At 38.1% G+C, this 13,052-nt stretch overlaps 1 protein-coding gene across 1 annotated transcript; it reads right to left on the reverse strand.

Moving 5' to 3' along the window:
- Nucleotides 1–1,175: 1,175 nt before the first annotated feature.
- On the reverse strand, nt 1,176–12,966 carry LOC134679411 (tubulin beta chain-like). Its single transcript, XM_063538306.1, has 2 exons — nt 12,765–12,966; nt 1,176–2,536 (listed from the first exon to the last, which is right to left on the reverse strand). The coding sequence occupies exons 1-2, from the start codon at nt 12,819–12,821 to the stop codon at nt 1,238–1,240; spliced, it is 1,356 nt and encodes a 451-aa protein (XP_063394376.1). The 5' UTR covers nt 12,822–12,966; the 3' UTR covers nt 1,176–1,237.
- Nucleotides 12,967–13,052: the final 86 nt, after the last annotated feature.

Raw genomic sequence — 13,052 nt, forward strand, 5'->3', positions numbered from 1 at the left:
TCCTTTAAACGTCGTAATCAGCATAAAAACCTACCGTTAATGTAAGAATACGAAAAATATTACATATTTCATATTTAATTACTTACCTCTTCGTCATTATAACACGTTTATTTTTTAATATTCAATATTGAAAATTCCGTTCTTAATAAGTTGACTGAATGGAACGGAATAGCTGTCAAACGCCCATAGATATAATATACTTAAAGACGACGTCTAACCGAGCTGTCACTGTTACCACTTTTGTTTAGTGTACGATTAACAATGTTTTTCTTATTTTTTCGCAACTGTATTAAAAAACGTCGTTCGATACACGTGCGGAAATGTCATTCTTCACTCGTCCCGAGTCTTGCCACTCGCCTGCGGCTCGTGGCAAGATATCTCGGTACTCGTGAAGTAATGACATACCGTCCGCACTAGCATCGAAATGTACTATTACAGTAAGTACATATGGACCTATTTTCCCGCACTAGTGCGTAAAATAGCATTTTCGTGCGATGTCAAAAGTTTAAAGGGCCCATATATATGTACAGTAAAACGTTGTACGATACACGTGCGAAAAGGTAATTCGCAACTCGTGTCGATTTAAAACACTCCCTTGGGTCGTGTTTTAATTTATCCCCACTCGTTTCGAATTTCCTCTTTTCCGCACTTGTATCGTAAATAACTATTTTAGTTTGAATGTACAGGGTGCCTAGTAATTAATGGATAACCTCCTATGTGAGACCGTAAAAAGTCTGCAGCGATTCTGATTGCCCACGCAGTGCAAGTGTCATTTTAAACGTCAAACTTGTATGAAATTATGACATGACGTATACATAACACACTGCGTGGGCTATCAAATCCGCTGCAGACTTTTATTGGTACGACTATAACCACCGACAGGGCACCTTATTAAGTTGGTACAGAAAATGCACATAATATAGGTCTAGTAAAAGTTTCGTGGTTTTCGAGATAATCGCACTTTTCTAATATTGGTTCCTTGTTCCACTAGATAGAAAAGTTCGATTATCTCGAAGACCACGAAACTTTTACGAGACCTATAAGTGCCTTTTCTGGACCAGCCTAAGGTGCTCTGTCGGTGGTTAGAAGGTTATCCACTAATTACTAGGCACCCTATATATGTACCTATAGTCCCTATTCAATACCGTTTTTGCCAAATGAAAACCACTTAGTCGCAGAAATACTTTTTAATTTAAAACGTAATAATAAATTAAGTTTAATCGGAACGACGCTTTTATTATTCATCACCTTCTTCGCCCTCTTCTGCCTCTTCTCCCTCTTCACCTTCAAATTCCTGATCACCGAGTGTAGCATCTTGATATTGTTGGTATTCCGATATGAGATCACTTAAATTATTATCTGCTTCTGCAAATTCCGATTCATCCATTCCTTCGCCTAAATACCAATGTAGAAAAGCTTTACGACTGAACATAGATGCAAATTGCTCTGAAATTCTTTTAAATAATTCTTGAATAGCAGTTGTATTGCCAATGAATGTAGAGGACATCTTAAGACCTCTTGGGGGAATATCGCAAACAGCAGTTTTTACATTGTTTGGTATCCATTCGACGAAAAATTCTTTGTTTTTATTCTGAACGTTAAGGATTTGTTCGTCTACCTCTTTCATGGACATACGGCCGCGGAAGACAGCAGCTACGGTAAGATACCGACCACGGCGTGGATCGCAAGCCGCCATCATATTCTTAGCGTCGAACATTTGTTTGGTTAATTCAGGCACCGTGAGGGCGCGATATTGCTGGTTACTACGTGATGTCAGTGGTGCAAAGCCCGGCATAAAGAAATGCAGCCGCGGGAACGGAACCATGTTGACTGCAAGTTTACGGAGATCTGCGTTCAATTGCCCGGGAAAACGAAGACAAGTTGTTACTCCTGACATTGTCGCTGACACTAAGTGGTTTAGATCCCCGTATGTTGGAGTTTGAAGTTTTAATGTCCTGAAGCATATTTCGTATAGCGCTTCATTGTCTATGCAAAATGTCTGGTCCGAATTTTCTATTAACTGATTTAGAGAAAGAGTTGCGTTATAAGGTTCAACAACAGTATCTGAAACTTTTGGACTAGGTACTACTGTAAAAGGAACTATAATTCTGTCAGGATATTCTTCTCTTAAGTTAGTTAACAGAAGTGTTCCCAATCCGGAACCTGTACCGCCGCCAATAGAGTGAACTATTTGAAATCCTTGAAGACAGTCACATCCTTCCGCTTCTTTTCTTACAACGTCTAGAATAGTTTCAAGCAGGTCAGCGCCTTCAGTAAAATGTCCTTTTGCCCAATTGTTGCCTGCTCCAGCAGAGCCGGACACAATATTATCAGGGCGAAATAACTCTCCATACGGCTCAGAACGTAAGCTGTCCATCGTGCTTGGTTCAAGATCAACCAGTATTGCTCGAGGGACATATCTCTGGCAAGCTGCCTCATTGTAGTAAACATTAATTCTTTGTAGTTGGAGATCTGAGTCGCCGTGATACTCTCCGCTGGGGTCAATACCATGTTCGTCACTGATGACCTCCCAAAACTGAAACGTTAAAAATGAAGTCGCTTCTTAAAATGGAAACAAAAGATAATAAATTCGCAAGCGAAACAACGCAGGCATATTAGCAATTAAGAGGTTCAAACCAATCTGTTAATATAAAAATTGCGGGAGCAACTAATGTCAATATCCTCTATGGCCGTGCTCAGTGTACCTATAAGTCAAAAATTGCTCATAATAGACCGGGAGATAGTGACACATTTTACTGGGTCATTTGTACCAGTATGGCGGTTCGTCAGGGGTCTAAGTACGTAATGAACGAAATAAAAATGATGGTCATAGCTCTGGTACCGGCGGCCCAATCGCGTGGGTGTTAGTCGAACGTGTCGGATAAAATACGAGTGTCGAACGATTTGTTCCACAAAAATCCTCGTATTATTCGATAGTCCATAAAAAAGAAGTAGACGGTAGCGTAATGCCATACTTCTCCGGTGTGACTTACAGCCCGCCATACTGAGGCGAAAACATTAATTAAAAAAAAACAATTCAATCATTTGTGCCAAGCTAATTTTTGCACAGGTGATCATCGTCGAGCAGCCATTCATGGACATCACCATGCCATACTTTTCGGATGGTTCCAAATGGCCGCCATACCGCCGCAAAGGAGTTAATTTTTTTTTATTGCTAAATGATTTGTACCATCTTGTAATTTTTTTTCAAGACTTTCTGTGTGATCATAAATGGAAATCTCATAATGCCATACCTGTAGGAGGTGGCAAATGTGTACAATATTTTTTTTTTATTTCAAGTATGGTGCCCCTTTTTCCCCCTATCAGAAGTATGGCAAATATAATAATGGTCACATTGCATCATATAATTTCCAAAAATCCAAATGCCATACTGGTACAAATCGTCAAAAAATTGTTTTTTGTTTTAAGTCTTGGCTTCAGTCTCAAAGTCGTCCGCCCCGTAGTTATAATCTGAAATTTTTTTTTTTAGGTATAATTGTATCCAAACAAACAGAATATGATGATGCCATGCTGTAAAAAATTATTTTACGTATACATAGTCGTATTTTTGAAACGTGTCGATTAAATAAGTTTTTCAAGTATGGCAGCACTTTTTCCCCCTACTATAAGTATGGCAATTATAATAACGGTCACATTTTATCAAATACTTTCCAAAAATTCAAATGCAATACTGGTACAAATCGTTTAGCAAAAAAAAAAATTAACTCCCTTGCGGCGGTATGGCGGCCATTTGGAACCGTCCGAAGAGTATGGCATGGTGATGTCCATGAATGGCTGCGCGACGATGATCACCTGTGCAAAAATTAGCTTGGCACAAATGGTTGAATTGTTTTTTTAAAATTAATGTGTTCGCCTCAGTATGGCGGGCTGTAAGTCACAGCGGAGAAGTATGGCATTACGCTACCGCCTACTTCTTTTTTATGGACTATCGGAAAATACGAGGATTTTTGTGGAACAAATCGTTCGACACTCGTAGTTTTTCCGACACGTTCGACTAACGCCCACGCGATTGGGCCGCCGGTACCAGCGCTATGACCATCATTTTTCTTTCCTTCATTACATGCTTAGATCCCTGACGAACCGCCATACTGGTACAAATGACCCAGTAAAATGTGTCACTATCTCCCGGTCTATAATGATTTGATGCCAGATAATGAAGAGCGTTAGGGCCGCTACAGCCAGACCGTAGTTTATATATGAACCGCACGCTGACTGCACGCCGACCGCACTGGCCCTTAGCGGTACGACTTGTCGGACAATTTTCCTTTTGTGGTTCCATTTGTCCCGTCATATTTGAGGCGAAGACAAATTAAATTTATATAAACCGCCAAATCCCATCTGTGCCTGGCGGAGACAAATTGGAATACACCCCTATTGTAAATGACCCGTTGAAATATATCAAATTTATCTAAGTCTCACGGGTTTGCTATTAAAAGCATGTAACTTGTAGAAAAGTTAGAGGGGATTATTTTAATGTATATTATAAATATATATTAAATAGGATTTTTTGAATTCTCATTTTAGGTATTTTACCTATCTAATGATACCAAGAGTTAAGGCAAAACCACAAAAACATCTCTACTTTAAGTTCGACAAGTAACTAGGACATCCCCATGCTAGAGACTAATAAATAATTAAGACGGACAACCTCCATATAGCACTGCGTTCCCCACGTGCCTCAGCACTATTATTGTAGATAGCCTTAAGCTTTTTTATTCATTTTTAACCGACTTCCATTTCATAGAAGGAGGAGGTTCTGTATTCGGTTGTGGCTATTTTTTTTTTTTTTTTTCTATGTACGTTCACCGATTACTCCGACATCCGTAGTCCGATTTGAGTAATTCTTTTTTTGATCGAAAGGAGCTACCTCCGAGTTGGTCCCATTTTAATTTGGTTCTGTTCTGATGATGGGATCCATGAGGAATTGAGGGAACTCCTCAATTTTTAAAGGCACATGCATGGTGATTTGAGTGTTTTCTTAAGCAACTCGAGCATTTTCTCCCGAAAACCACCACTTTGATGAAGTAGACCTGATGATGATGATTGTTTTGATGATAATGATGATGATTTTTTAAATGTAGTACGTTCACCGATTACTCCGACATCCGTAGTCCGATTTGAGTAATTCTTTTTTTGTTTGAAAGAAACTACCTCCGAGTTGGTCCCATTTTAATTTGGTTCTGTTCTGATGATGGGATCCATGAGGAATTGAGGGAACTCCTCAATTTTTAAAGGCACATGCATGGTGATTTGGGTGTTTTCTTAAGCAACTCGAGCATTTTCTCCCGAAAACCACCACTTTGATGAAGTAGACCTGATGATGATGATTGTTTTGATGATAATGATGATGATTTTTTAAATGTAGTATGTTCAGCGATTACTCCGGCACCTGTGATCCGAATTGAGTAATTCTTTTTTTGTTTGGAAGGAGTTGCCTCCTAGGTGTTTTCGTATTATTTTTGGTTCTGGTCTGATGATGGAATCCATGAGGAACTGAGGGAACTCCTCAGTTTTTAAAGGCACATGTAAAGTGATTTCGGTGTTTTCTAAAGTAACTCGAGCATTTGCTTCCGAACACCGCCAATTTGATGTAGTGCAAGTGTAGCCGTACCACGAGTTTGACATTGACATATTCGCTAAGTTAGCGACGCTAACGTCTTCGTAACTAACTTTTTATGCATCTCGCTCGCACTAATATGCCAGTACGAGCGAGATGCAAAGAAAGTAAGTTACACACACGCTAGCGAATAAATCAATGTCAATCTCTTGGTAAGCTGGTAAGGCTACTGATCGGGGGTTAGGGTTAGGAGTTAAGGGGTCGGGGATAAAGGGGTCGGGTAATGGTGGTTGTAGGGCTGCTGGTTCAGGGCCGAGGGGTACATGGATCAGGAGTTGATACGCTGTGAGGTAGAGTGATCGGGGGGGTTGAGAGATTGGGTCAGTGGCGGGGCGGAGGATGGATTTAGTGTAGTGACAGGAATTGTAATTTCCCAGACGGACTCCAGAAAATTCCTGATTACATATTTATTAAAGTAGTATACGGCGAGATCGTCATCCGTCGGTGTTTGACATCACTACGATAACCGACAATGTCACATCACTAGAGGTGGTCGTCCATCTTAGATTGGTTCTACGCGAGAGCGTCTTGGCATATTATTTCAGAACTATATTCCCATATTTGTGATTCCCTAATAAATCTTGTTATAAAGTGGTGTCTGGTGTTTTTACTCTTACAGCTTCAGAAGTGCGATAGTGATTCCTCGCCTACTACGATATGATTTGTCGGAAAAGTCATTCCTTGTTTCATTGTTGTGAACGTTATCGTTATATAAAATAATGAAACTGATTGTAATGAGTAAACGCATCAACACCACTCATCAGTTAGGGATTAAAATATACAAGGTCTTACCGTCCAAGACCTACAAGGATAACCTAACTAACCTACTAAACCACTGTCGGCTGCCGACGTACTGTACCTTTGCCTTTTGTTGTGTTTACTTTCAGATATCTATTTCAGTTTACTGTCCATCATAAATGAACATGTCTGGCTAAAAAAAAAATACATATGGACAGTGTAATAAAGCTGATTCCATGATGATGATGAATATGTATTACAATATTCACAGCAGAAGATTACAAGACATAGGCTGACAGTATGGTATGAATAAAGGAAATCCTTGGGATTACAAAGTAAGAATTAAAGTTAACTCAGGTAAGAAGTCGTTGATCCAACAGATAAGAATGTTCCCTGGAACGTTCCCCGGAATGGCCCCGGCCATAGTGGTAAATATTCACTGCTTCTCTTATATGTTGTGTTATTTTTGTGATTCATGTGCTTTCAGATACATAACATAATGTGATTATATACACCTGACACATTAACACAATGCTATAATCATTTTCTAAGATTTGTATTCCGGTGTGAGAATTATATTCAAGTAAAAGCCATACAAACAAGTTTGGTAATATAAATTTAGCCTTGATTGATACTATGTGTATGGTGATATTATGCTCTCACAATTAACAATGAGTGCTACTTAATACTTTCCCTTTACAGTCTAATTAAAATAGATTCCAAGTTTTCAAAATCTCAAACCGGTAAGGAAAGTGAATTGTTGTTTCACATAAGTGTGTGTGTAAAACATGCTTATTGCAACTGAAATAATGCTTTGTTAGTATGTTTTTGAGTTGTGTAATTTCCAGAAATTTGACAGCAATGATTCTTGAAGTGAATTACCATACCGTTGAAGGCATTAGAGCGCCTATCAGCTCAGATCTCTATAATGAACCCAAATCGACATGGATAATATTTCAAAGTTAGTTGGTTATGGATGCCAGTTATATTATGTTCAGGTAATTCATTATATGCAGAAAATGTTGATAAGGGACTAATCTCTGATGTCATGGAAAATGAGGTATTTATTTAGAAATAAAATGATTGTTCATGTTTTACATGGATACTAATGGTTAGTGTGTTACATGGACTGGGTTGGTAAAATGCGCTTTGTGAATAAGCAAAAGGAGTTATTGGCATCTATTTGTAGCTGGTTAGTATTGTCTGTGACAGGTTTAGTCGCTCCATGTTTCCGGATCCTCCTCGGGCTGAATATTGTAAAAGATGTTTCATATCTCATATAACCTCATACATCCTTGCGATTCATATTAAGTTGGAGACATACTGATATATATTATAAGGTAGTATCTCAGTAGAAGTGTCAAGAAAATTAACAAGGATCATTTCTGTCTGTACATATTATTTTATTAATTATGAATAAAATGTTTATCCAACCGTTGCATACAACTAGTATGTTGTGTTGTGATTGTTTTGTTCATAGGGATGTTGGTTTATGTTTGCAATGCAAATATTTTTCACAAAATGTCATGTTATAAAATGTACCAAAGACATATATTTAAACAGACTTACCAAATAAAGAGAATGTTATTGCTATGACATTGTCAAGTGTTTGAGTTATTGACAATGATTATCTTTGGTGTTCTAGCAGTATTTTTCAGATGCATTTCCTTATAACAAAACTTGATTGCTGGTGAAGTTTTGACCATAAGTTGTAATCATATACTTGCACTTATGAATTATGATTACAGGAGATTCCAATGTTTAAATCTTATCGAAGAGATGGACATATTGAACTAGATATTTATTTACTGAGCTGAATATGACACTGGTAAAGCCAGTTGATGCTAATGGTAAGCAAGGTGAATTCTTTCAGGAGTCAATATAGACTTTGACGGTCTACATGATGTACATGTCTTTTACATACAATTGCTACTGGACTCTAAACGTACCGGTCAGTTAAATGTTAAATGGATGAATATCAAACGAAGGTAAATAGCTTGGTTAAAGCTTTCTAAGTAACTATTTTAACCCGTTCACTGCTGCTGAACATTGACCGAAGGATATCATGTCATCATGAGTTACTGTTTGAAGTTATTAATGGTTTTCGTCTGAACTTGTAGTGTGTTATGGTACTGTTTGCATTATAAAACAGTACACTTATTGCTTCTGGGTTTCATAAATCAGAAGTTAAAAAAAAAATTAAACAATAATAATTATAATGTTTCTTGTTTTGCAAACTGCATAAACTGTGGTTTATTATGTTATGAACTCATTTACCTTTAAATGTGTGCTTGCATGGCATTTAACAAAATTATTTAGTTTTGTGCAGGTATAAGATGATGTGATGAGTTACCTACACATAAAATGCACATATACAGCTGAAGAAAATCAACCATGTGTCTTGGGATTGAAAGCTTTATGGTTTAAGCATATGTGCCATTGATTCAGCTGATTGATCATTATCAATATACACTTTCATGATGGTTGAAAATACAAATTTGTGAAACCTCGGTAAGGCGAACCTGGGTAACAGAGGAACCTCGATAACATGAACTTCTGTTCAGGCTCTACGGTAGTTCAACCGTGGTATAGTAAGAGTGTTGCCTTTATTTAGGGGCACGGAAGAGGCACGCCAAGTTGCACATGATCATTTACATTGGTTGCATAGTAGCAACTGCTTACTATCCTATATTTTCCATATTAACGCCAAATGCTGCTATTTCAGGTACCGTTTTCAGATTAAGAACTGACGACAAGTATATTCTCAGAACTGAGATATAATTTTATTAGACACTCGGATTGAGAACTGAGTTATTATTTTATTTATATTACTTACTCTCGGATTAGGAACCGAGTTGTGACTTTGTTTTAATTTCAGATTTAGAACTGTGTTACTGTAGTCATACTAATGTGTTTTGTTAACGGGTTTCCCGACTAATGAAGGCAAATGCTGTTATTTCAGGTACCGTTTTCAGATTAAGAACTGGCTATATTTTCAGACTAAGACTGAGTTATACTTTTATTGAACACTCGGATTAAGAACTGAGTTATTATTTATATTTCATACTCTCGGATTAGGAACCGAGTTGTGATTTTGTTTTATTCCAGATTTAGAACTGGGTTACTGTTGTCATACTAATGTGTTTTGTTAACGGGTTTGCCGACAAAACCTAGAAAATAAACACATTGTGCTTGATTAAATATTGTAGTAACCATGGTAATGCTTGCGATATGTTATTTTATGCCACCTCACTGTTAACCATTTTACTCTAAAGGCTGGTTCATAATTCTACCGGTTGCTTCAATGTCTGCTATAGAGCTTTAATTATTGTGTGCTCTTTAAGAAAGGCTGTTACTTTTGTCTTGGCAAGGGATGCTATCCTTAAGAGGCTAATTCCTGGCGCCGGTAATCGCAACAAAGGCTTGAAGGAGCGGTCTGTTGCTTGTCACTATCTGTTATTGGTTTCTGCAGTGTAGGCCTTAAGAGGCGGTCCATTGCTGATGACATAATACTAACCTTAAGAGGCTAGTAGTTTTTGGTTTCTGCAGTGTAGGCCTTAAGAGGCGGTCCATTGCTGATGACATAATACTAACCTTAAGAGGCTAGTAGTTTTTGGTTTCTGCAGTGTAGGCCTTAAGAGGCGGTCCATTGCTGATGATATAATACTAACCTTAAGAGGCTAGTTGTTTTTGGTTTCTGCAGTGTAGGCCTTAAGAGGCGGTCCATTGCTGATGATATAATACTAACCTTAAGAGGCTAGTTGTTTTTGGTTTCTGCAGTGTAGGCCTTAAGAGGCGGTCCATTGCTGATGACATTACTATCCTTAAGAGGCTAGTTGTTTTTGGTTTCTGCAGTGTAGGCCTTAAGAGGCGGTCCATTGCTGATGACAATTATGTCATAGTATTAACTATCCTTAAGAGGCTAGTTGTTTTTGGTTTCTGCAGTGTAGGCCTTAAGAGGCGGTCCATTGCTGATGACATTACTATCCTTAAGAGGCTAGTTGTTTTTGGTTTCTGCAGTGTAGGCCTTAAGAGGCGGTCCATTGCTGATGACAATTATGTCATAGTATTAACTATCCTTAAGAGGCTAGTTGTTTTTGGTTTCTGCAGTGTAGGCCTTAAGAGGCGGTCCATAGCTGATGACAATTATGTCATAGTATTAACTATCCTTAAGAGGCTAGTTGTTTTTGGTTTCTGCAGTGTAGGCCTTAAGAGGCGGTCCATTGCTGATGACAATACTATCCTTAAGAGGCTAGTTGTTTTTGGTTTCCGCAGTGTAGGCCTTAAGAGGCGGTCCATTGCTTATAACATAGTACTATTCTTAAGATGCTAGTTTGTTCCTGGTATCTGCAGTGTAGGCCTTAAGAGGCGGTCCATTGTATGTGATATGAGATTATCCTTAAGAGGACCATTATTTCTACTACCGATAACTGTTTTATCTATATCGTACTATTTGTTGTTGACCTTGAGAGGTTGGCTTGAGACTTTGTTTACAAAAGGATATTTAAATGACCTTAATACTGATGATCTCAAGGTTACCTTGAAAGGGTTGCTTGCACTAATACCTTTTAGAGATTGCTGGCGCAGTTCCGGACCCAGTAGAGGTTGAGGTAGTGCCGGTTCAAGATGCCCAGTAGAACGAGTGCGTGCAATGGGCTCCGTGACAGCCTTATCGTGAAGGGCTGACTTCTACGGTCGCTGTCCCTACAAGGGCAGTGGTATTCTAGCCTGCATGTGGTATTTTAACTCGGTAATGTTTTCTTTTGTTTAATAATCTGTGGTTATCTGCCATTATTCACGATGCTAGAAAGCGGTGACATGAAGTACCTACTTCATTACGTCGCCATTAAGGGTGATTATGATGTAATTTATTAACAATATTGCTAAAGAGCGCCCATGAGTTCTATCCAATCATAACTGCATCTTTCTCATGTATTTACAGAAGTAGACCTTTTGACTGTGATGGTTATTACGGTATAATTTTATGGCTATCAAGCCGGACCTGTGATCAAAGGGTCTAACTGTGCCATTTGCGCATTAATATATCATCGAAACCTTATCATGATTATTTTGAACAACATTGTGGTATGCTAATGTCAAAGCCTGTCGATGGCGCTAGGGTGAATTATAACGCCTTGTTATATTAAGGAACTGAGGCTTTTCACATGTATGTTACAAAGTTTTGTGAATAAGAGTTTGTACTGTTTACATGTGCTGTATTGGAGGGCAACTATGCACATGCATGAGACGTGTCCCACGTTAGCCTCCCACCAGTTGAGGAGCCAACCAGTAATGAACTGGTGGAGGCTACCGCCACCTGGTGAAGGCCCAGCTTGCTGCGACTGCGTTGGCTGCGGCAGTCTTCAGTGGCGGCCTTGATAACAGTGACCTGACGGGACGTAGGTCGGGTCAGAAGATGGCCGAGCTATACGGCGAGATCGTCATCCGTCGGTGTTTGACATCACTACGATAACCGACAATGTCACATCACTAGAGGTGGTCGTCCATCTTAGATTGGTTCTACGCGAGAGCGTCTTGGCATATTATTTCAGAACTATATTCCCATATTTGTGATTCCCTAATAAATCTTGTTATAAAGTGGTGTCTGGTGTTTTTACTCTTACAGTAGATACACGAATTTAGTGTTAATCATGATGTTGTTTTTCATTCATGCGTCGCGCTCTTAACAATGCGTTAAAACTAAAAATGGAAAAATAAAAACTTTTTACAAAAAAAAGAAAACCGACTTCAAAAAGGATGAAATAAAATATTATCCTTTTTAAGTCTATGCGTTACCAACTGATATGTTTGAAGTCTTCTTTTTGTAAAAAGTTTTTTAGCTATATGCATATTCAATCTATCACCTACTGCTATTTATTACTTCTAAACGTAAAATACGACTTGCATGATCGCTGTCATAATCACAAAAGAACAATTAAAGCGTAATAAGAGTCAGAGGTACGAGACGACGTATCAAAGCTTTTGGAGAATGCGAAGACGGAGCAGGAATCATCTACTGAACATTATACTGAAGAGTGAAGATCCCTCAAGAAATGTATATATATATCTATATATTTTTTACGTAACTCCTACTGTCTCCTCCATATATTGATATATTGTTTACGACGAAATAAATCATTAAAGCATAATATGTATAAACTATTAAGTTTATATTGACTGAATAAGAAATATATATTTCTTCGAACTACAACAACAAACATCCATTTTTAGGGTTCCATACCAAAAAGGTATCTAAAAAGAAGCCCGTATATTTCGTGCGATTGTCGGTCTGTCTGTCACATCGCTAAATATCTGGAGAGCGAGGTACTTGCGTTATCGATTTAGGCTATTATAAACGAGGCTTTAAAAAATTTGGTAAAGAACTGACCTTGGATCCTATCTGATTTCCGCATCGTCCAATTTGTACGTGAACTATTTCTCGCATTATTGACAACGGACACAAAAAATTTTACTGTTAAAAAACTTAAAATATTAATATAAAATAACAAAATAAATCGATTGTATACTAATCTAAATACACTAACCTAATAACTAAAAAAAAGTGTTTATTTCATGGCCTATTAGTTACAGTAACATTTCAGCATGGCCATGCATTTCGTAGGTGTACTATGACTATGCTTTTTAAAACTTACAAGTAGTAAATAGCTTTCTAACT

This window comes from Cydia fagiglandana, chromosome Z (assembly GCF_963556715.1).
Source record: "Cydia fagiglandana chromosome Z, ilCydFagi1.1, whole genome shotgun sequence".
Classification (NCBI taxonomy): domain Eukaryota; kingdom Metazoa; phylum Arthropoda; class Insecta; order Lepidoptera; family Tortricidae; genus Cydia; species Cydia fagiglandana.